The sequence below is a fragment of the Apteryx rowi genome, unplaced genomic scaffold, assembly GCF_003343035.1.
Source record: "Apteryx rowi isolate R43461 unplaced genomic scaffold, aptRow1 scaffold_199, whole genome shotgun sequence".
Taxonomy (NCBI): Eukaryota; Metazoa; Chordata; class Aves; order Apterygiformes; family Apterygidae; genus Apteryx; species Apteryx rowi.
Window position 1 is genome coordinate 1,322,076 of NW_020448296.1, and position 24,531 is coordinate 1,346,606.

The following is a 24,531-nucleotide window of genomic DNA, read 5'->3' on the forward strand; positions in this document are numbered from 1 at the left end:
GAACAACCCACACTTCTGGATCTCCCCCCCMCACACACACACATTTTTAGCAACAAAACTAACTGTTTCAAGGTCTAGTGGAGTGCTCATCACAGATGTGGTGAATTTCTCCATGTCTCCAAGCAAAAGGGGTAGGTAGAGACCAACCCTTGCAGCAGAAATATCTCTTTTCAACAGTGTTGAAGCAATTAACATATACCCCAAATTAGGAAACTTCAAGTTATGCCATTTTCTACACAGCTACTGCACTTCAGTCTTCAGTCTTGTGAATAAATACTAGTTCTGAAACATCAGTGTTTCCTGTTTTAGATATCCATGATCTTCTAACAGAAAAATTATTATAAGTCATAAATGCAAGTGGAGAGATATATAGCATGGGTATACATTCAGGCTAGTATTTGCATTTACTATGTTGGCCACATAGCATTAATACTAGATTTTGTCTGGCTGTACTAAACTAACCATGAGGCATTCACACCTGTTCCAACATCATCCTAGTATCTCCAGACGAAAACTTGCAGCAAAATCGTATATATGTGCAGTCATTTGACAGCCTATCCATCAAGGGATCACAAATAGTTCCGTGTTAACATATCCAAAGATGAACAACTGACTAGCATATGCAGGCGTGTGCTTGCTCTTTTTCTATTCCTTTCCTTCCCCCATTCCAACCACAAGGAAAATCTCATTCCCTAATGGCTACAGAATGACAGATACAGAAAAAATAGCTATCTGAGTTTCAGACTGCATACTAACATGCATGATAAATGAAGGGAAAAAAACCCTAATCCCTATATTGGAGAACATTAAGATCTAAGTGAAAAAAACCTAAGCTTTCTACATCTATCTTCTCTCTCAAATCAATACGGAAAAGGGATGGAAAAGGGTGGGGATTTTCCCCACCCTTTTCAATTTTCTTTAATAGTAGAACTTGCCACCAGACTCATGTCTTCCATGAGGATTGGCTGAAATATTTCAAAGGGAGGAGAGAGAGAGAAAATTCTCAACTGGTGTTTCCCAGAAAAACAGTTCTCAGGAATTCCCACCAGATGCAGTATCTGGTATGTTTGGATGGAAAAAGGTTAAGATTACTGAAGTAGCAGAAGAGTATCCCACTTAAAGGTGGAGTTTTAAGTATAGCAGTACTTCTATATCTCTTATCAAAGCTTTAAAATGCTCTGCCCAGATTCAGCATCTATACAGCCGCTTTACTCTCTAAGTCCACACAGGTTTAACCGCTCACTCCTTACACATCAGCTTGTGCTCAGCGTTCCAGTGCAGTTGAGAGTATCTTCATTCTTTCTCCAGCTATTCAGCTTGGAAACTAATACATTTACACAAGACTGGTGCCAGAAAATTACTGGATGGTGGTCAGTTAAATAAAACACTTGGCACCAGTAAGACACGTGGGGTACCATAGGTCTTTACACTTCATGAATTCTCTGCTATATTATTACTAACACAATTACTCTGGGACAGTTGTTGAGAAGTGAAGCAGAGAAAGTGTTGGCTAGAAAGTTGTCAGCTGCAGATACAAAAAAAAGGCCTCTGTCTGCTGCAATAAGGTTTTCATTTTAATTCCTGAATTGCAGTCAGTTAGTGACAGGCAAAGGACGTAGATCCCAGGTGGTGTTTTCATACAGCCTCACACTGCACATGACAGCAGAAGGTCTCCCCAGTGTGAGCAGAGCAGTCACCTCAGTCCTCATCCCTCCCTCCCCACCTCTGCAGATGAATCAGGAAGTAGCTCTTTTTTTTTTTTTTTTTTTTTTGAAGCTTTATGTTTTTGGGCAATTCCAGCAAGAGCCCTCTCTTCCATCACTTAACAAACCACTGCATTATGACTGTACTTCCTCACTCTTTCCATTTTTAGTTAACTTTTTTCCTGACTTGTTGACTGTTGTTCCTAACTTTGCATTTTGCCCACAAGGCATTTCATCTCTTTTCAGAAGCCACAGACCGTGGATACCCTAAGCCCCATGCCAGCTGCAGCCACTCTGTTACAGACCCTTGTACTCTCTCTGCAGACTCTCTTGGGCTGAGACCTCTTGACCGAGGGTTCTAGCAGCTCTGAATTCTCCAGAGAGTCTTCCCAGCTAACAGCTCCTGCCTCCCTTACTAAAGGAATTTCAAAGCCAAGGAGTACTATGATACAGGTATCCCTAACTCATTTTCTAGAAACCCTCATCTCTACTCAGGCAAGTGGCAGAAAGGCTCCCATCTACCTCCCTGAGATGACCCAAATCACATCAGAGAAGCCCTGTGATCTTCTCCAGGAGCCAAGCTAAATGTGGGAGAATACAAAAGGTGACAACTGATGACTGTCCTCCTTCAGAGACATATACCTGAGAGGGCATTTACTAGGCCAAGGCCAGTTGGTTTGGATTTATGTTCTTTTGAAATAGCTTGGTTCACACTGCTAAGTTATGGTTACGATTTTTCAGGCTATCAGCAGGTAGAGGCTGTTAACTGTCTGTGGTGATGCTTTCATAAAAAGTTTGTGGCTGCAAGTAAAGCTACAATTGTGGCAGAATCAGCTCTAGGGTTTAATGTCTGTATTGACAAGTTATACTGCACACTGGCTATGGCTACTGTTTTATGCATTCTTCACTCACCCACAGTCTGTAACCTGGCTTTTAACCACCTGATTTCCCATTCCCATGCTCAGAGTAGAGGAGAGAAAGACAAATCAGTCACATCCATCACAGCTGGGATTTGGGCCTCTTAAAGGGCCAGTTATCATGTGATAAAACACACTAGTGAACTAAATGCATTTGCCAAATTCCAGACTAGGGGGGAAGAAGAAGGGAAGGAGAAGGAGAGACATATCAGGATGGTAGGAGGGAAAGGATTGTGACCAGTATTTATTCCCAATCTTCCCAAAAAACACCACACAGGTTAGATGTTCTTCCTCCTGACCAAAACCACATTATTACAGAGAATTCCCCTTGCCTCCTGCTCTTTCTGCCTGTGCTATAATGGACTGCCTGAGAGTCTATTAGCAGCACAGATGGAGCAAGAGCCTGCAGCGGGACACAGCCAAGACTGCCACCTCTCCACTAGCTCTTTAGGCAGGGAGCGAATGGGAGTGGGAACGTTACCTGGCAATGAGCTCTGCCAGGCCGCTGGCATCAGCCCCACTCCGGGAAACACTCCAGTGCTTGTGAGTCAGAGCAGGCTTTAGGCTGGGAAGTGTTTCAGCCTGTGCTTAGCTCAAAGATGAAGCAAACAGTAGCAGTAGGTAACGCTATAGCAAGACTGTATTTAGTACCTGCTCCATGTACCTCTGCACTTGATATGGCTGCCTCGTGAATCAGCTGTTCTGTAGTTAAGGATTTTGCCCTCAGTCTGACAAGGCATGGTTGAAATCATGCAGGGTCAGTATTTGAGGGGAAGGCGATGGGCAGGCCCTACAAGACTGTTTTCGTTCTTCACTGACTTCTAGGCAGCTGTTTCAAGTCACGAGAGGTTGCAGGGACAGTAGGCCCAAATGCAGACATTTTAACCAAATCAATACTCCATCTGAGCATATTTAAATGTAAAAGCTATCCTAAACATAAAACAAATGCTTTCAACTAGTAGAGGAAAACTCTTTGCTTGCTCTGTGGCACCATCTAGCGCTAATAAAGTAATAACGCTCTTGGGAGAACAAATCTCATACTCCAGATTATGCCTAGTTTAGAATTAAAGCAAACTAAATACAACCTTATAAATACCTATCCAAAGCAAGGAAGGAAGTTGATGATAACCCATTTTCAATTTAAACATGCTAAGGCTTATTCTGTCTCTCCAGAAGCAAAATGTATCTGTCAAGTTATCTAGTCAGGGCCAGATTTATTTGGGCGGAGAGAGGATACCTAAAGTGGTTGCGACACCACACTCTGCTGCAGTTAACACCAGAGCAGTATGCACCTCTGAGTAGAGACACTTTGATTACCCCTATTTCTAGAAATATCAGCTACTTCTAAAAGTACCATCAACAGCCATTTTTTCTTTAAATATATTTGTGGATTTACAACTGCCTCTTACTCATATTCCAGGCTGAAGACCACRCTACTACACATATAGACTGGGACTCAAAGTGGAGGAGTAATAAAAATGAATCTTCAACATCTCTAAAACAAAGACCAGGCAGCTTTCTAGAGGATAACAAGATACAGCAGTCATATGCATCGTCTCCAACAGGTGCTAAGTGTCAAAACCAGGAAGAAATGAGTCTATTTTAGGGGGTTGCTGGTCTCCGCAGACCATTACCTTAGAGCTTGATGTTCCTGCTCAAGTTCTTACAAAACTCAGAAAGCCACAGATCATAAGTAGTTCCCTCCTGCTCTGGGAATTTGCAGCTACTTGCTCCAATCTACTGGCCACTAGTTGTTTTTGGGGAAAGAGGGTTGTGCTTCTTTTTTGCTATTTTCTACATCCAAAAAAGTTCTCTGTTCACTATAAATCTAGATTTTTTTTTCACGTAAAGCTTATTTCTTACTGTCTGCACAACTGCTTATTCACAACATCCAAGGGATGATTAGTATCACACTGGAGAAGCTTAGTGCCAAAGATTCTTCAGCCTTCAGGTATCCCAGCAAGTTTGACTTTTTAATACATCAGAAAAAGTGATTTTTCTTTAGTGATGAAGTCTTCTAGCAGCTATATAGTTCACATCCTTAAACTGTCTAAACATATGCACGCTATGATCTTTGTTTTCATTTAATATTAAAGAGGGCTCAAGAAGACACTCCCCCATAAATTTTCAGGTCAGTCCCTCTGTTCTCATCCCTCAGTTCTTGTAGCAACGTACTATCCTCTTCATTACTTGTACAGGAAAGGTACCTCTACATTATCAAAGGAGCTAGCTGTAGTACTATCCCTACTTCACAAGAATGTACCATAGCAAACAGATTTGTGGAAAGGTATATGCTGTATACAGTAGCTGTAGTCCTAATAGCTAGCTACATTTCTAGATATCAAGGACCTCTGCTCAGTTTGCTAACTTGTAAGAACTGCTACTGTAAAGGAGTCCAGTCAAAAAGCATTCCCAAAAGCATTCGCAAACAACGGAAATATTTTATCTACAAAGAGCATTTTGGATTTTTCTCACAGATATTCAAGCATCCAGTCTATGTGTATTATTCATGAGCATTCTGATGTAACTAACAGAGCTGACACAATATTGATGAGAATTATCACACTTTCCCTCCACTTTTTATCTCCAGTATTAGAGCTATCGATAGCTTAAACACTAAGGCAGACTAGGATGCACTGACTGCAATGAGACTGCAATCTAAATACACTGCTACAATAGTACACATAAAAAATAGCTTTGTAAAAGGGACCCAGTAGAGCACTGTATTCCCCAAATGAAGTGGTGAAATGGAGCCATTAACCTCTACCTAACTGCTCAGTCTCTTTACCAAACTTGAAGACATCCGAGATATCCAAGTCCAGCTTTGTTCCTGCTGCCAACCACAGACCAACAGAAATGATATTTTCAACAAGCAGGAAGTTTTAAAAGTTCAGCAAGACATTTAAATAAGATACACATAAAAATAGCAGCATCTCAGACTATCTGATAGCACTCTTTTATTAAAAGTTATTCTTTAAAAATAATAGAGGCACTCAAAAAAAAAAGAAGAGGGAATTGCAAATGTTTTCTGAGAGGTGAGTCACATTTCTAGAACTCAGATTCAAAGCTCACATTACTAAGCTAAAACGGAATGAATCTGGGATATTTTGCTCACTGACAGATTGGAATATTTTCTTCTCCTGTTAAAAGCAGTATCAAATTTGCCTTAAAATGAGAAGCAAAGAAAGGGACAAAGAACAGCATCAATTATCATACACTTAGTTACATACAAGTAACTGGTACTTGGAAGCTTAAGAAAAAGGTTGGAGAAGATCATTTACCAAAATGAGTTTTTTCCTCCATGCAAAGCTGAGAAGTCATTTTGAGTTACACTTTTTAAAGCAATTTTTAAAATATATTTAAAATGTTTGCCCCTATATTGTAGACATCCAACAGCAATCATGCTGTACTAACAAGGCCTTGATTATAAACAAAATAATGGCTGTTACCACTTGGAATTAATTATGCAGTAAAGAACTAAGTCACCTAATAGCTGGGGTTGGAAGGGACCTAATAGAACACCCCTGTTCAAGCAGGGTCACCTACAGCAGGTTGCCCAGGACGGCATCCAGTTTTGAATATCTCCAGGGGTGGAGGCTCCATAGACTCTCTGGGCAACCTGTTCCAGTGCTCAACCAGCCTCACAATGAAAAAGTGCTGCCTTATGCTCAGATGGGATTTCCAGTGTTTCAGTCTGTGCCCATTGCCTCTTGTCCTGTCACTGGGCACCGCTGAGAAGAGTCTGGCTCAGTCTTCCCCCCCATCAGGTATTTATACACATAGATAAGATCTCCCTGAGCCTTCTTGTTTCCAGTCTGAACAGTCCCAGATCTCTCAGCCTCTCTTCATATGAGAGATGCTCCAGTCCCTTAATCATCTTTGTGACCTTTTGCTGGACTCACTCCAGTAGATCCATGACCCTCTTGTTCTGGGGAGCCCAGCAGCGGGCACAGCACTCCAGGTGTGTCTCACCAGTGCTGAGCAGAGAGTGATCATCACTCACCAGTTGCTGATCATCACCCTCGACCTGCTGGCTACACTCTTCCTAATGCAGCTCAGGATGCTGATAGACATCTTTGCCCCAAAGGCACATTGCGGGCTCACGTTCAACTTGGTATCCACCAGGACCCCGAGGTCCTTCTCTGCAAAGCTACTCTCCAGTCAATCGGCCCCCAGCCTCTACTGGTGCATAGGGTATTCTTCCCCAGGTGCAGGACTTGGCATTTCCCTCTGTTGAACATCATGAAGCTCCTCTGCCCATTTCTCCAGCTTGTTGAGATCTCTTTAAGCGACAGCCCAACCAACTGCTGCATCAATCACTCCTCCCAATTTTGTATCGTGCAAATTTGCTGAGGGTTCGGTGTCCCATCATCCAGGCCATTAAAGAAGATGTTAAACAGTATTGGCCTCAGTATTGACCCTGGGGAACACCACTAGTGACTGGCCTCTAGCTGGATTTTGTGCCACTGATCACAACCCTCTGAGTCCGACAGTTCAGCCAGTTTTCAGTCCACCTCATTGACCACTTACCTAGCCCGCACTCCATCAGCTTGTCTATGATGATGTTATGGGAGACAGTGTCAGAAGCCTTACAGAAGTAAAGATAAACAACATCCACTGCTCTCCCCTTATCCACAAAGCCAGTCACCTCATCATAGAAGTCAACAAGTTATGTACATGTTCAAGTATCAAGTTATTTTTAATTTTATGAAAGGTAGTAATGGTTGTACAGGATTTCCCTTAACCCAAACGTGAAAATATTTATTGATGCAGAAAYCTTTTCTCTACAATAGCCAACAGATATAAAGGACGCAGTGTTTTCTGTATTTGAAGTAACTCATCCAAAACTAAAAGGACTTAAAAAGTCAGGGAAGAGAAACTAAATGGGACAGGTTCATCTGGTATTCATTCCAGTTTCTTTAGTGCAGAAGGAAACAGTCCAAGTTCCTTAGTTACTCAAATGCAGTTAGATATCTAGATGCCCCTGAAAAAAACCCTTTGGAAAGCCCAATTCTCATGAATTTAATTTAAAGTTGGGCTCCAACTTTTTGTGTGTGTGTGTGCGTGTGTGTTTTAATCCCCATCAGATCTAACTGAAGAATTACAAGCTTGCAATCTTATGGACCAGTACTGCTTTGAAAATCCAAACCAAGTGGTAAGCCTGGTTAAGTAAATCTAATGAACATGGTAATTTTAAAATTCACAGTTATAGTACCTCAAATATCCCCATCCCATCACTTCTTCTTCATGAATTCAGCACATAAAGAAATCTGACTAGAAACAATACTATTTTGTGTACTTAACTAAATCTGTTTCCACTCAAATACAACACTCCAACCTTAAAAAAAAAAAAATCTAGAAAATAACTGCAACAGAATTACAAACTAAATTTTTGAGAGAAAATTATGTTAATCTGTAGAGYTGCTTAAATACACATCAGCAACACTACAGTGTATCAGTAAATAATGACATATAGGTAAAGAATGAATCATTCCAGAAACAAATTAACCCTCTCCAAACACACTCTCCCTGAAGTCTGTTTTAAATCAGCAAAATTTAAGACCTAAACAGTGATTAAGTCATTTTTACATACGCTTCTTTTCCAGACAGGAACAACATCATGTCAAAATATTTATTTATACTAGAAATCAAAGTTCAGGTTTAATAGCTAGGATATCCTCCACATTAAACTGATCCTCATTTTGTTCAGGGGAGCCCTTTTACTCTTTAGCAGAGACCAGGAGCATGTATGATGCATCTGTTACGAACAGTGTTGATAGTCAAGGCACTCCCTTTGGTGCAAGGAGATTTGGGGTTTGTTTTTTTTAAGCTGTTTATGCCTCTCCCACCAACATTCCCAGTCCTTTCTGGATTTCAGCACATTCAGTTAAATCATGCAGCATACTGGGGCATTCTTTCAGAAGACTTCAAGAGTTCGCTACACATTTAACCAGCCCAAATACAGAAACAAGTCTCTACAGCCAATCTAAGAATCCATATGTCCTTACTAATCACTAGAAACACTGTTCTTCAAAATGGTAATTATGCCTTGCATGTAACTGATTAGGCAAGATTAAATAAGTCAGAACTGATACTCCATTCCTCTCTCACTCGCTCTCTTTCTCCCTCTTTCAGAGTTTGTTGTAGAAGACAAATTTAGATCTGACAATCATCTGATATACAAATTTATTTTCTGAATATAAACCTTCAGGGAAGTGAAGTGACAACAAGGAATCACCAAGATGTTACAGATTATGAGAGGTGAAATGCACATGTACTTTCCTATTCTGAGTGGACAGAATTGCCTAAGATAAATTGCATTACACTATCTTCATAATGAAAGCCATCAGAAATGTACCAAAATGTGAGAAAAAAAACACAGGATAAATGCGATGCCTTACAGCAAGTGTCTAACGAACAACCTGCATAGAGAGCACTGACATGAAGCTTCCCAAATTAAACCAGTAGGCTCCCAAGACCTAGTCCTTCATTGCATAATACATCTGCATTATTTGTCAAAAAGAATCTTATACAGTCACTATAAAATCTGCTTGAGATTATGGAACAACACTCATTCTCAAGCGGCAGGGCTCAGCAGGACCCGATCAAAAACAGGGAGGAGCAAGCACAAATATCAGTTTCAAGTTTTGTTTTATTTTTGATATTGGTGGAACACAGAACCTCTTCTCACAGAGGCAGCATCTGTAGAGCTGTTACAAAAACATTTCATACTCTTAATACATCACGCAGATTTGGAAAAGGAACAAAAAGCACAGGTTTCACACTGCTTGAATGCTTCATACTGCATTTGGGCATTCTGAGTCTTAAATTAGAGATAATTTAGAAATCGTCTGATTTTACATATACATTACATTGATCATCTCAGTCTTCATGCACAAATTCATTTTTTTTTCTTACATTCACCAATGTTTTTGGAAACTTTTTCCTGCTCTAAATGGTACATTTTCACTTTAAATCACTTGAATATTTACAAAAGTGTGCAAATTGTTTTGAAAGATAGAAACAACACTAACACATAATATACAGACAGCTTTGTTTATAGTTAAACATTTACTAAAAGGCAGTTAACATTTCTATTACACTTTCATTACCTAAAATAAGAGAATAAGTTATATAAAATAGACCATCTTATTTTCAGCCACTTCCATTTCTGCAGATTTGGTCTTTGAAGCAACACTGCAATCAAATATTCTTTTCCGAAGATTGAGACAAGCCCCTTTCAGTTCAATGGCAGCTTAATGTGTTTATCACATATTATTTTTGTCCTAGATTTTCTATACTTGGCACGGGGATGTTTGATAGCCAGGAAAAAAAGAAAAAAGCTGGGGGAGCGAGGAAGACAGCCTTGCATATCTAAATTCTTTGTAAGCAACATGAAAAGTAGTCTTTGTTTAAGAACTGAATGCATAAACTTGAATGTTTAAGAGCTTGTTAGTGTTATAAGGGTTGTTTAAATCAAGTCTGCAAGTCCTTTCACAGACAGACACAAGTCTCCCAACTTTTATTCCCTTATGCATGTTGTCTTCTCAGATATATGCAACTGCACTCAAAAAGTAGACTCCTTTGGACTACTGAACAAAATTAATTTCAGAATCAAAAGTGTTTAGTGGTACAAATGAAGCCATCTGCAACAGGAAAAGCTTGAAGAAAATTAGTGTTCCCAGTGCTTCTAAATGTGCAATTTTTTAAAAAATTATGTTTAAAGTTCCCCATAAGTGCATCATGATCTTCATGAACAAATCTAGAAGACAGAAGTTGAGTAAACTGGAGTGAGCTGCTCCAATAGTGAGAAATGAAGGTCTTCAAAACCATCTTTCATGTAAATTCCTAATCATTCCAACAAAAAAGCAACTCACTCCCTAAATTTCATTTAGGCTATTTTGTGGAAGTGCAGCATCCTTAATAACAAACGGAAAGTACACTTGTAGATCCAAGTAGCTTTAAAATCCAAGCCTATTATTACATAAGCCAAAGAAAAAAAAATTTCTTCAAACATCCATGAAATTGAATAATGTGACTTCTAAGCAGCTGTCAGTGTTATCAAACTCACCCTGCACAAGAATCTTAAGCATAGCTTGCACACCCATCACAATGCTACTAAGAACAGTATTATCCACTGCAAGGGAAGTTAATATAAGCCTTCTAAAAATTTACCTTCTTCTGAATTATGTCAGACATGCTTGACATTTTTGAAGACATCTAATTCCTTAACATAGCAGAAACTGTATCAACACTTATACTGTGCTTTTGGTCTACTTTTACTGAAATCTGGGCATCACACACCACTCATACATATATCCCAGCTGGATACCAAGTGATGTCACTCTAGTGCAGATCTTGATTAGGTTCTTCTGAAAAGCAGACTGCAGGTACAACTTCTAGGGTCAACAATTTTTAGGCATAAAATTGACAAATTGAGACACTATGGAAGCTTGCAAAAGACATGACAACTTGAAATCAAATTAAAATGCAGAAGATACTTTAAGAATTTGGTTACTCTGGAAGACTACACAGTAGATGTTTCATATAACTTTGCTATTGTTAACAAACTCCGAGCTAGTTTGAAAAACGCCATTTCTAAAAGATAGCTGTTTTATGCCTTGAAAATATAAAAGAAATAAATGTCTTTGTAGTCTACAGTATTGATTAGAAATGAACACCTAAAACACTCATAAAGCTCAAACACATTCACAAACATTTCACCTAGGTTTTTGCTAAACCTTGTCTGCAGAGCTTTATTTTCAATGCATATTATGTGCTACCTTCAGTTATGTTTTGATTATGGCATGCTCTTCTTAGGAAAGACTACTAACACAAGAAAGGCTGTCCAATTCTTTCATTCCAAGATACATATTACAAACACTATGCAAACATGTATTTCCAGACTTCAGGTCAATAATGTTCTTGGGATGAAAGATGTGCATGTGTGTACTTTTAAGCTTGTGAAACAGCTTCAAACTAGTTGACCTAGTATTTTCCAGATTCATGGGGATAGTTTTTGCAAAAATAAGACGTTAAAATAATATTCATCAGTGGGGTAAAATTATGTTCAAAATAAACAGAATGCTCCCACTGGAGACTTTTCCACTGGTATAAGCACTATCTGGTACAGTCACTCTTCTTTAAAGAATGTTAAACAGGAGATAAATGTCAAGATGAGTGATCTTAAGTTTAACTTGCAGGAAATAATCACAGACACGTTCCAAGGACTAAGAAGTGCCAGCTGTCAAAATTCAGCATTCAAAATTTTGTTCCCCTTGCCCTACCCCAGTGCTTCTTGTCCAAAATTTTGGTTTCTTTCTAACTATGCTTTTAATAAAAATTTCTCTCTAATTTTTCCCATCAACTGAAGGAAGGGCTCTGAGGAAACTCCTACCAGGTAAGGAATGGAATCCAAAAGCGCTTCAAGATAATAAGTACAATCATGCTTTTTTTCCTATTTTGTACCCCAAAGCTGCCAAGTTAATATTAGCATTCCCATATCATGATTGCAATGAAGTACTGATAAATCTAGTACCTTTGGATAAGCTCAACATCACAAACTAGTCAGGTATTTAAGACAACATATGTCTGCAACTAACAGAGTCCACCAGAATATTCATCCTCCTCCTCCTCAGCATGAGAGCCCGCTGTGGCTGGTCCTCTTGCTTTGTCTTGTGCAGCATTTGGCAATTTCTTCTTGATTCCACCTCCTGGGACCACCAAAGAAAGACCTAGTTTGGCATACTGACAATAACAAGACAAGTTTAATTTCTATACTCTCACAGTAGTAAAGTTTACTTGAATCACACTGCACAGAATTCACTGGAGTTAATATACACATGAAGTAAGTGACATTCGGTAAAGAAAACTGATTGAAGATGCCCTCAGAGTATATTTTTCAGGTTTAGAATAAGCCTAACATTCCTTCATTTTTCCATCTTAGAATGCTTTGATAAGTGGGAAATAAGATCTGTCTATTATAAAATAAATGGACTGCTTATTATAAAATAACTCTGCCACATCACAGTCTCAGTTTTTCAAGTTTTATGTAAAAAGTATCTTCAGTGTGTAGCTCGGCACACACTATCTAGTAACAGTTCATATAAAGAGTCTTACAGATGTTTTACAGTAAAATTAGTACCTTTACTATTATGTTAAATTGTAAAGATTGGGTAAAACTAGACAACACAAAAAATATAGATGGCTGGATGTCTCCTTTACTTCATGGCTACTACTTTCTTCAAACGGAAAAAAAATATCTTTTACTAATTAGTAAGTAGCATTGGTAACTTGTTAGGGAATAAGTGCTGAAACCCCACCCACCCATCAACACTATCCGGTAGACATCACATTCCAACTGTAAAATGATTATGCAAGCATATTGGCTATATGGTATTTCTGAGCTAAAGCATTTGCAGCGAAGTGTTCCATCCCCAAAAGGAACAAGGTAAAACGGAACTTAGTTTTGGTCCATTCTTTAGACAGACTCAGCAGATCCACTACAAACTGCTCTTTCATTTAAGCCTTCCACCATCAGAAAGTCTCAACAATGCAGGACTTCACAGTGGCAGGTAGCAAAGTAAAAAATACAAAAAGTTCATAGGCACAGGGTAGGAGGAAAGAGTAAGCTGCAACAAATACATGAATCTCTCTTTACTTTCCTCTTCTGCATAAAAATCTCTCTGAAACTCACTAAGTAGGAAGATTATGAAAAAACACAAGAACTGCCCACTTACATCATTGTCCATGTACTTGAAGAGTGGTAAATTACAGACTTCAGAAACTTGATCCTGATCTTGCTGGTCATACCCTTCTAAAAGTTGCTCTAGTGCAGCACAGTCTTCACTTCCATTAAATCCTGGTATACTTGAGAAAATTCAGAGTTCATTTAAGATATTTCAGCCATCTACTCGACACTCAGCTATCTGTCTTTAAATGTTGCTCATTAATATCAGAAGAGCAGGCAGCTTATAAGAATCTGATGAACTGCTTATTCCATGAAACTGTCCAATCACTTTGATTTCCCCAGCTACATGGAAACTTTAACTTTCCTCAATATTAATTTGCATGCTGAAAATTAGACTACAATCACAGTTCTGAGAGAAAAGAGAATATTGGCATTTTTAAATTTTGGTGACTAGTCAATAAACTTTTCTTCCACTATACACACAGAAAATTTTTGTAATGAATTTCTATATGAAATACAAATTGAATACTTGGAAAATATGACCAAGCTGTTTAAAGATGGATCTTAAAAAACTTATTACTAAAAATAAAGTATCAGTTTAACTTACACATACGTTCAAGTCATTTCCCTAAAAACGTAGTTTAAGTAAAAATATGTAGTCTCAGTATTTTGTCACTGAAGTTCTAATGAGAGCTGAAATGGAGAGAGTTGCTGGAAAAGCATCTGGAACCAGGATTTAAATACTAATCCAGATATTGATAGCAGAATGTTCTCTTGAATGCACAAAAAATACCTTCTTCATTTCAATGTATTCAACTGGACTAGTTCCTGCTTTCTTAATCATCTTTCAGTTCAATCAAGTGTTTAAAGAACACCAAAAAAGGAAAATTTGCTTTTCCTCTTCCAATGTATGACTAAAATCCAAGCACAAGGGTAAGATCTCCTACTTGCCCAGCCGTAGCAATTCACAAAGAATTTTTCTTTAAGAAAAATATTTAGATCAATCTTTCCCTCAATCCAATCACCACACTAAACAGTTTAATTGATTATTTGGGGATACTGCTATTGTGTATTTTGAGACTGCAATCCGCATTTCTATCCTCAAATCATAATAAAACATAGTAATGACAAGTTATAATTTCAACTTTTAAAGGGTCTCAACACATAACATAACAAAAAAAATTCCAAAAAAAGTAAATTCAGATAGCAACTTTCAGAAAGTCCCCCTTTTAATTCTGAACATTTGTTTACAAGTGTTAATGCATCTCTGTTCAGTTTGAAAAAGAGAAACAACTCAAAGAAAGACAACATTGCAGAACATCAGTAAGGCAAGAATTCCAACCGTAATAGTATTCTATTCATCTTTTATCAAGGAAAACATTCAAAGAACTTCTAATTTCTGTCTCATTTTGCCTGTCACATATAAGTACCCATTTATAATTAATCTTTTGTTTTAGGTTCATAAAAGTATCACCATAGCAATTACAGCTAAATCTGTAAAGAGTGAAAAAACATTTCCTAATAGCCACCTGCTAGAGAACACTATTACTGTAAGTCAACAGAAATACAGACTTAAAACTTCTTGAAAGAGTTTCCAGACCTCTTTAATAAGACTAGATCTACATGAATAAATTTTCAGCTTAAAATTAGAAAACAGTAAAGCAGACTTACCTATAGCTTTCCCTCACACATCTTTCTGCAGCAACATAATCATTTCTGTGAAGATGAACCAAGACTTGAGCAATAGTTTTCTGGAAAAAAAAAAAAATCTGATGATTCTTTAGAAGAACAAACAGTAAATTATAAGCAAGATGCTGGACTGTTAATATTCAGCATGAAAAGATCATTAGAGTCTGTGATGATCATAAGTTACTGGAACAAGTGGGAAATGTAGGGAAAAAGTTGTAAGCCAGATCCCCCACTGGTATTAACAGATCAGCTCCTGTAACATTGTAAATAACTGTTGCACCAAGCAAAGCCTATTTTATTTTATGCTTTTCTCTTTTTGTGGTTTGTAACGGTGAAACCTCAAAACCAACCAAAATTCTTATTCAGAATTCAAAAGCAAATAACTCTAATAAGAATGATGGAAGAAACAACTTCTAGATTAATGCAGATCAGACAATCCTATTAAAAATACAATAGAAAAATGCCCATGCCTTCTCTTTTTTCTCTTCCTTCCATTTTCAAGATAAATTAGTTCACCTTCCAAAACAGAAGACCAAGTTTGTTCAAGTCAGTTTGAAGGCTCATCCATAAACTGTTATAGTTCAGTAGTTTTGGTAAGATACTGTTACCTACAGCAGTGGTCTTCAACATTACACTAGTGAAAATGCATGGTGAAAGGCTGGTAAAATATGGTAAGCTAGTAAATACCACAGATTCTGATCATTTAGCATGAAATTCATCCCTGAATCAAGAGGTATAAACTGTCAGTCAGAGGTCAGCTGTCACCTTATTAGTTCCCCAGAAAAACTGAAAATGCACCACCAGAAAGTGCCACTTAGATTTTTACCTTATAGCATGTTGGATAATTTTCAATTTCCTTATAAATACTTTTTTCCTTTTGCAGGGACAATGCAGCCTCATCTAATCTAAAAAACAAAAACCAGTTATGATAATCAGTACCAGGAAATGAGCATAACGAACCAGAAGCTACTAAGTCTTCATAGGTGGCAAAAAACAGGAGGTATTTAACTAATTCACCTGCAAGTGTGCCTCAATAAAAAAAACAACAAAACTAAAATAAGCAGTAGATCTTACTGACAGATTAGACCTCAAAAAAAATTGAACAGCCAAAAATTCCTTTTGTATACATGCAGGCCAAAAACATACTGTATTTATTCACGCACATTTCATAACAATTCACAAGATGACAACTTGTAAAATACCCCAACAGATTTCTCTGTGTTGTTAGGTTACTACGAATTTTGTTTAGCATAAGCTAACAATACATCTAATATTCATGAATTATCAAGACAGTCATAGAAACTAGTTTCTAGTTTGAATATCCCTTTTAGTCACTATGTTCCAAACTTCTAGAAATGATTCAGCACATGAACTATAAAGCAGCAGAGCAACCAAATATTTCAGACGCTCTGAAGCTATGCTGACGTGTTCTTTTACTGAAAGATTTTCAACTTTCTTTGCAAGTTTTCTTTTTCGACTGCAACTATACCATGAAATACAGCTCAAAAACAGTTAGAAACACAGACCTGGACAATTTCTTAAAGGAGCTGTACAATCCAGTTAAGCAAGTCTATGCTAAACTGAAGGTCAAGTTTTGTGACAGTAACCAACAAGAAATTGCTATTGAGACTAAGTCATACTCTAAGTCCAGAATCAAGCTGTTGCAAACAGACTTCTTTCCTCAGGTTAGTGCCTTAATTCCCCCAATTTATATTCCCCAGCTATAAAAGACTTTCAAGAACTTACTACAAATCAGGGTTGGACGAAAAAAGAATTTTATGAAGTAGTTTAAGAATTAATACTGGAGTATGTCCTTTCTAGCTATTCTCCAATAAACATGAAAGAAAGTTTTATGGTCTGTACATTCTGCCATTCCAGGATACAAAATAGGTAATTCCTGGATCAGTGGTAGTCCGGTATATCCTCCCACAGAAACTGAAATTTAGTTTTAAGCACGTCTCAGAGAATGCTGAGTAACAGTATACAAACCCAACAACAGTCAGTGAAATTCACTATTAAACTGTATTTCAGAAAAATAGGTATAAAGCTATACCTGCGTCCTCTGACTAGAAGTCTTGATGCCTTCCCTAGCATTTCTAAAGCTTGCCGTAAACGTTCTTCATTCTAGAGAAGAACAAAAAGAATTTCACACATTCATATTTCATTTGCATAGGATTAAGACCACTAGATCTTAACTAAGTATGTTGTCTATTGCTTGAACAACTTTTCTACTATAGTTCACAAACTGAAGGGAAACATGAAGAGTACTGGGGTACCCAAGTCCCACAGCCAGCTCCCTCCCATATATATCTAGAGAGCAAAGCAAAAAACTTCCTAATGTTGTTAGGCTGAGACATTTGTTCTACCTCTTGGTAAAATCTGCTTGTATATACCATTCACATTAAGACACGTACAGCTCCAAGACTGACAGTAGACAGGAGAAAGCCTCTGTCTAAATTTCCTCTGGAAAGTGCAGATCTTCTGCAATACTCCTTCCCTCTCCATACCGCCCGATAACAGGGAGGAAAGCTGACAACATATGAAATTCAGATTGCCAAGTGCAAAACTGAGGAAAATGCAGGCAAAGAAAATCAACTCCTCACTTTTATAATTTCCCTCTCTACAGCACAAGAACTCTTCAGCTCCATTACCTGGCCACTGATGTGAAAGGAACAAAAAATGATTTAGAACCCGAGCTTAGGTTTTACTTAGCTTTACAGCTGATCCTAAACACCAATTCCTTCAAGTGAATTTACTTTCTGATGTTGTAAATTTCTTTGCTTGTGAAAGAAAAAAAAGTAAAACTTACTTCGAACACTGATGCTGCCTGCTGATAGAGCTGTACAGCCTTCTCTGGGCTCACATTTTCTATTAGCCTGTAATAAATATGTATCATTTATCTTTAGAACAAATGAAGATATCTTCTACCTAAAAGCATCGAAAAGACAGGGAGAAAAACAGAGTGATACCAATGCCAGGCATGCATTCTAGCCACCAATACCACAGACTTACTTTCCAGCCCGTTCCAGTGCAATAGCTGCTGTGTCTGGTGTTCCATTCTCCAGGTACATCATGCTGGCTTTCTCAATCAGCTGAACTGCTTCAGGAAGTCTCTGCATCTCCTGCAAAGACAGAGTTGGAGGGACATCACTGTCAGGAACTCTGCTTATGTATAATGAACCAAATGAAAGCAAGCTGTAATACTGCATTTATTTAGAGGTCTTGACTTGTAAGGAGACAAAATAACAGAACATATATAGTAATACAGACAGGTAGAGACATGCCTTCTGCATTACCACACATTTGTAAAGGAGTAAGTCAAGCATTCAGTTCAGCAAACTCCTTACATTCTTTCAATTAAGCATAGAAGGAAGTAACTAAACAGGCAGTCATCTTACAATGATACAGTCAGACCAACTAGTCCTCCTCTCTGCAGATTTCAATTAGGCAGTAAATAAATATGTTAATACTAGTCTAATTTAACAAGCAGCTAGAGGGCATCTAAACAGCAGTCCACAGATGTACTGACCATCCTAGAGCACTGAACACTGGATTATGATTTTAATTTTTATTTACAGATTTGAGGAGCTAGTGAAAGTTGACAAATCCTGTAAAAGTCACTTGTAAGTAGCAACTTTAATATGCACTGATTTAATAAAGGTCAAATTATTTCACCTAGTGATCTACACAACTACTGAGTAACTAATGCACACTCAAAAAGGTCACCATCAGGATTCTGATAAGCAACCAGATTAGAGCAGCAGATTTTAATGATCGTGAGGYTTATAATAAACTGCTGCATGAAGTTTGGAGATATCACCAAAACTCTACTGAAAGGTTAGGAGACAGTTCGTACTATATAAGTGGTATCACAAGGTTAATGGATTGTCAGGCTAGTATTTAGCAAATATGCATTTAAGGATTATGTAACATATATACTACCCTATGTCAAATATGTAGGAAAAAGACCATTTCTCTCACACAAATAAAATACAGTACTTAAACCAAGAATGCAATTCCAACAGCCTATAAAACAAGTACTGCTGGCACAGGCAGGCAAAACAAAACGGTTTTGTCACAGTACAGTTTCTAAACATACACTTTTATTTTAGTGATCCCAACAGAAATAAAAAGATCAACATAATCCTATCCCAATAAGAAAATCTGATTCTCCCACCCCTCTTTTCAGAGCTGTTCTTTTACTGATATTATCAGTAAAAAGCTTAGCAATATGTGGTCAACTGTGAAATTGTAACAGAGCTAGAATATGACCTTACATCCCTTACTTCAATCTAGCCTGATTTGAGTGCACAATTACTTTCTTCCCCATTTAATGTATGAATTTGTGGAAGTTTAGAGCAGAACTAGCACCCTTTTGTTACCTTCTGATATGAGGCCTTCACCTTTCTTTCTACAAAGAAAAAAAACCCCTTGCAATTACAATGCAGCTTCCCTAAACTAGGGAGGGTGTTCATGGGGACTGTGAGTCAACAGACCACCATTACTTTAACATGCAATTCATTTATATATATTTTTGAAACAGTCCAGTGCACAATATTCTTCACTTTAAAAGAGAGCTTTTTGATGAAAACTAGTCAACAAAAATACCTTTAACATCATGCCAGCTTGTTCATAAGCTCTGCAGAGAGAAAGTTAAGATTTAGTTAGATATGTTGTATTTCAGCAAGCTGCAGCACGTCTTGCTATGCAGCAACACGCGTCAACTATCACTTCCCTGTTAATATTTGAAGTTTGCACATCTTCTAAGCATTAATATTTGATTTAATGAGACAATACATGAGTAAGACTATTTTCCATTGATGAAGTACTTCAAGTGCGCTTTCCCCTCTCCCCCATGAAAATCTATTCTCATGATCTGATCTACTGGCAACATTTGGATTGTTAGTCACTACTTGCTTGCTTTGAGGTATTCTTTAAAGAAATTTATAAATAAAGTCAACAGTAGATAATTCCAAATGTACAAAGAGTTTATTTAAGAAAAAATATTTGACATTAAAAGGTGCTGGAAGATGTCAAGATTATCAGTTTCTTCAGATAGCTACTGCAGTTTTTCAGACTTTCCTGGCCCATGCTTTCATGAAACTGATTTTGAAATAGTGAAACAACCTGAACCATACCACTTGCTATAGCAAGATCAAAATTATATTCTGTATTTTGGAAAACTTGTTTCAGATCACTCAGTGCATCTGTACTTACTTGGCAGCATGGAAGAGACTGGAGGTAACAGAATCAAAGTCAAGGACAAAAGCCATAAAAATATAAATGCAGATTAATAAATTAGGGGACAAAAATCTCATACAAGTACCAGGTTGAAAGAGAGGAATCCCACAAAGGCCAATCTAAGTATGCAAGCAAGGTTTCAGAAATAAACAAATTTAAGGATGTAATAAACACAAATAGCAAGTATAACTGTGTGCATAAAGTCATAAAGAGCCCATTTAAAAGGTGTTCCTGGCTACTAAGTAGAACTACAAGCACCATAATAATGCCAGAATTGCATTTAGTTTATAATATATATTTTTAGGCATTTTGGAAAAATACATTCATTTCTGCAGCAGCAACTAGACATCTCAGGCACTGGTTAGGACTTTATCACTCCAGGTATTTCGCTGCACACAGGAAGAGTCCTTTAAGAACTTTGTTAGGTTGATGAAATGTGAAAATATATGAAATACATCTTCTACCAACCCCCATTACCCAGTTCTAAGTAGCAACTAGTCAGCTTCTTGGAAAAAGAAATAACAATCAATGAAAAGATACGCTTTATTGTTTTCATGTGCCTCAGCTTCCCGTAAACATGCTTCCCTTGCCTGGTCAAACTGCTTGGCATTCTTAAAAGCAACAGCTGCAAGAAAGCAAAAAAAGTTCTCATTTACAATTTGTTATTTTCCTTCTTTTAGCACTTCTGCTCAAATATTTAGCCACTCAGAGAAACAAATAGACTCTTAAGATGAGTGGTTACAGTTTAACAAGATCTTCCAAAAAATCCCATGACAGTCTTCCTTGCTTCATTAGTCACTTAGTTACCATTAAAAACATTTATTGTCAACCGCACTTCAGTACCATACATCACACATACTGCATTTAGCTGAATTTTGGAATATCACTCATTCTGTATATTAGTTACAGAATTGCAGGAATTCATATGTATATATGTTTAATCATTAAAGGTTATACAAAACCAGTATAGCATTTTAGTTTCTAAAATGTAAGAAACAGTGCTTTGTTCTGATTTCAAACTGCACGGTATAAAAGCATGCTGTCAACAATACCTACAATACCTTCAACAATACATAGAACAACTTCCTCAACTACTTCAGGATGCAAATATATGTCTTCATTATACAGATTACAYGTTCAAGAAGGACTTGAATTTTTTTTTTTTAATCTCAAAATGTTTCAATGACTTTCAACTGCTATCAATAACTTGCTCTTCCAACTTTTTATTTTCTTTAATTCAGGCTTAAATCAATGAGTAGGAATGCCTAGTGTTAAGAGCATTTCCACTCCCCCCAAAGATGAATTACTATGAGCAGAAAGAAGGAAACAGTTTAAGATGGTGGGGGGGGGGGGAAGGAAGAATTTTATATTTGGTATGACACTTGCAAAGGCAAAGAAGGAGAAGAATAGTTTTACTATGTCTAAAAAACTTGGCAGCATCTCTCTATCTTACTGAGCCAGTCTCAGCTGGGACATACTTCAGAAGGTGATGAAAAAGCAAAGCTTTAAAAACAGCTAGAATATTTGTTGTTGGATAAGGTCATAGGATTTGGGGGTGGACAAGTGAAAAGAGGAAAGCTTTAGTTTTACAACACGCAGTAATACCCATGGTAGATGTCACAATAAAATTTTTTCAAGCTTACAACTATTCCATTTCTCCAAGTACAATTTAAAAATTATTTCACAGTGCTATTAAGAAGGTTTTCCCTTTCTTCTTTTAACTTTAGTCTTCACAACAGTTTTACTTACATAATAACATATTGAAAAGACATAAAATATTATTTGAGATTAAGCTAAAAGAGTATTTTGAAAATCTAAAGCACGTTCCCATATTTACAGCCATCCATACCTGCCTTCCCATATTCAGTAGCTGCACTGTCATAATCTGGTTTCCACTTTAAGAATCCAGTTTTCAGACTAAAATACAAGAAAAAGGCCCATTAAAAACTATTAATATTTTTATATTTTACCTTCAAAGAACTGGCATATATTTAAAATTTTAAACAATCTCTGAAAAAGAGTGATTAGCCACATGCCAATACCACGGTGGCATTGTAACTGTAAAAATACGTGCAATTCCAAACAATGACAGCGTTAAGTACTGTAGCAATCTCTAATAGTTACATGCCCTGTCTCAACATGCTCCTACCTCTACTCCCAGTAAGTGGTCGCAAGTCCAGCTCTCCAACAGCAGGCAGTCAACAAAAGAATACTTCCACCTACACCAACCTGGTATGTCAAGATTTCTAATACCACAAGACCTGGCAATACTTTTTTGTTAAATGCCATGAAGGTTTCCAGTGTTCCTCTGGAGTCACTTTTTGATTATGAGAATTGTCAGTCTCCATTCCACATACAAACAAATGAAAGAATTTACCTACCAACACAAAAACAAAGTCTCATCTATTTCTCATGGATACATATACAATAGGTCATGACACTAAGTGGTGCTACACATGTAAGGGGCAAAAATACACATATCAAAATAAAGTAAGTCATTAGGCAAGAATGACTTCAATATTTTTTCCTCATTAAAGAAACATATATAAGAATTAACACAATTAAAACAAGAGTTCATATCCACATTTGTTGTAGCCAGACACTTCAGATGCAAAACACGCTTATATTTGGAAAAACAGCTGTATACAGTCTATATTAGCTTTGCCATCTTCATTGGGTGAAAGCCACAGCACACAGCTTCTAAAGGAAGCCTTTATATTGTGTTATTTTTTATCACAGGCAGAGGCACAAATGCATTGAACTGAAATATACCCTGCTTTAATCTGCATACAACTTGTGAGTTAAGAGCATTTTATTTCAAGTGTGTTCCAGGATAAGCRCAAAGTGAATTCCACTGAATGACACTTTTGATCAGGTAGTTTGATGATGCTCTGGTAAGGATTTGTTATGTTGAAGGTTCTCACCTCTATTGCACTTTATACTTTTGACCCTTGATTTTTAGGTTGCCTGTTGTTACTATTAAAACTATAGCATCTCTGGAACAGTCAACTCCATTACATGCATACTGTAGTCTATGAAATTGAAACTTATAAGCAAAATGGCTATATTCGGCATTAAAATACACATTCAAAGGTTAGTATACATAGATGTTAAACTTTCTAAGGTAAATGTCAGCACATGTCATTTAAGGCCATCTAAAAAGAATCAGACATTTTCATACTGTCTTTTATGGTTTCCCACCTAACTCAGTAAGGTTACGTTCCTCTATTCACCACCCCCCCATAACTCTTTTATTCCATTTGTCTTTTTTCCTACTAACTTTGGCAAATGAGCAGCAGTGACTTCCCTTGATTTCCAGTTACAGGCAGAGCAAGAACCCTGCGTGGCCTTTAAGGAAACTGATCAGGCTCAAGGCCCCCGAGCCCTATAGTCTCAACCATCTCCTTGTCTCGGGACTGCTTCACTCTCACCACTTGGGAGAGAGGAGAGCCTTTCTGCACACACCCTCCGCGGGCAGGGTCTCCCCTGAAGCGGGACGGGGGCCGAGCAGCCACGTCCTCTGCCCACTCGCCTCCCCCAGCCACGCAGCCCTCTCCCCCCACCCCGGCTATGCCCTTCGGGCCCCTCCGGGGCTCCCTCGAGGCCCCCCGTGACGCCGCCATCTCCCCACCGGCTGCCAGCCCCCTCCCAACGACTCCGCCGGGGCATTCTGGGAGTTGTAGTTAACCCGAGGCTCCCGCTCCTCGGGAGGCTGCCAGGGAGAACTACAGCTCCCAGGACACCTCCCCCCCCCCCCCGCAGTTGGCCAGGGGCGCGGAGGGAGTCAGGAGCTGCTGCGCTAACGCGGCGGGCAGCAGCCCCAGGACTACACGGCCGCGGGGGAGGGCGCCCGCGGCGGGAGCGACGCACTCCGCAGGGCTCCGCTCGGGCAGGAGGCGATACGGCGTCTCCGCGGGGCAGTCGAGGCAGGCRGGCCTGGCAGTCCGGCCACTGGGCTGGCAACCGCCTCCCCCGCTTGCCAGCTTCTTCTTCTCCTGACCCCTCCCCCCTTTCCCCACTCACTATTTCTCTGCCTTAGCGATGTGCTCCAGCGCCTCGTTTATCTTCTGCGCCGCCATCTCGCCAGCCGTGCGCGGACGGGCGACGTGCACGCGCGCGCACTAGGAAACCGCCACCGCTCGAGCTACGGAACGCCGCGGGGTCCACGGGACGTCGAGGGGAAGGGACGGAGGCTTCCGTGTCCGACCCGCGCCTGCGCGGCGCGGGGCGGGGCTTCGCGCTTCGGACGCGCGCGGGCGGGGCGCTCCCTAAGCGCAGCCTTTGCGGCCGT

The 24,531-nt window shown here is 38.6% G+C and overlaps 1 protein-coding gene across 2 annotated transcripts; it reads right to left on the bottom strand.

The window, feature by feature from the left end:
• Positions 1–9,254: 9,254 nt before the first annotated feature.
• Positions 9,255–24,442, bottom strand: NAPG (NSF attachment protein gamma). Of its 2 annotated transcripts, none has more exons than XM_026063053.1 (12): positions 24,264–24,442; positions 22,090–22,157; positions 20,781–20,865; positions 20,217–20,234; positions 19,608–19,638; positions 18,012–18,121; positions 17,809–17,875; positions 17,053–17,123; positions 15,826–15,904; positions 14,982–15,061; positions 13,360–13,489; positions 9,255–12,333 (listed from the first exon to the last, which is right to left on the bottom strand). In XM_026063053.1, exons 1-12 carry the CDS (start codon positions 24,317–24,319, stop codon positions 12,196–12,198), a joined length of 933 nt encoding a protein of 310 aa, XP_025918838.1. In that variant the 5' UTR covers positions 24,320–24,442; the 3' UTR covers positions 9,255–12,195. The 2 variants fall into 2 exon arrangements, with proteins under 2 accessions (XP_025918838.1, XP_025918837.1); XM_026063052.1 differs by having other exon boundaries at positions 9,255–12,367; positions 24,264–24,439.
• Between the last annotated feature and the right edge of the window lie 89 nt (positions 24,443–24,531).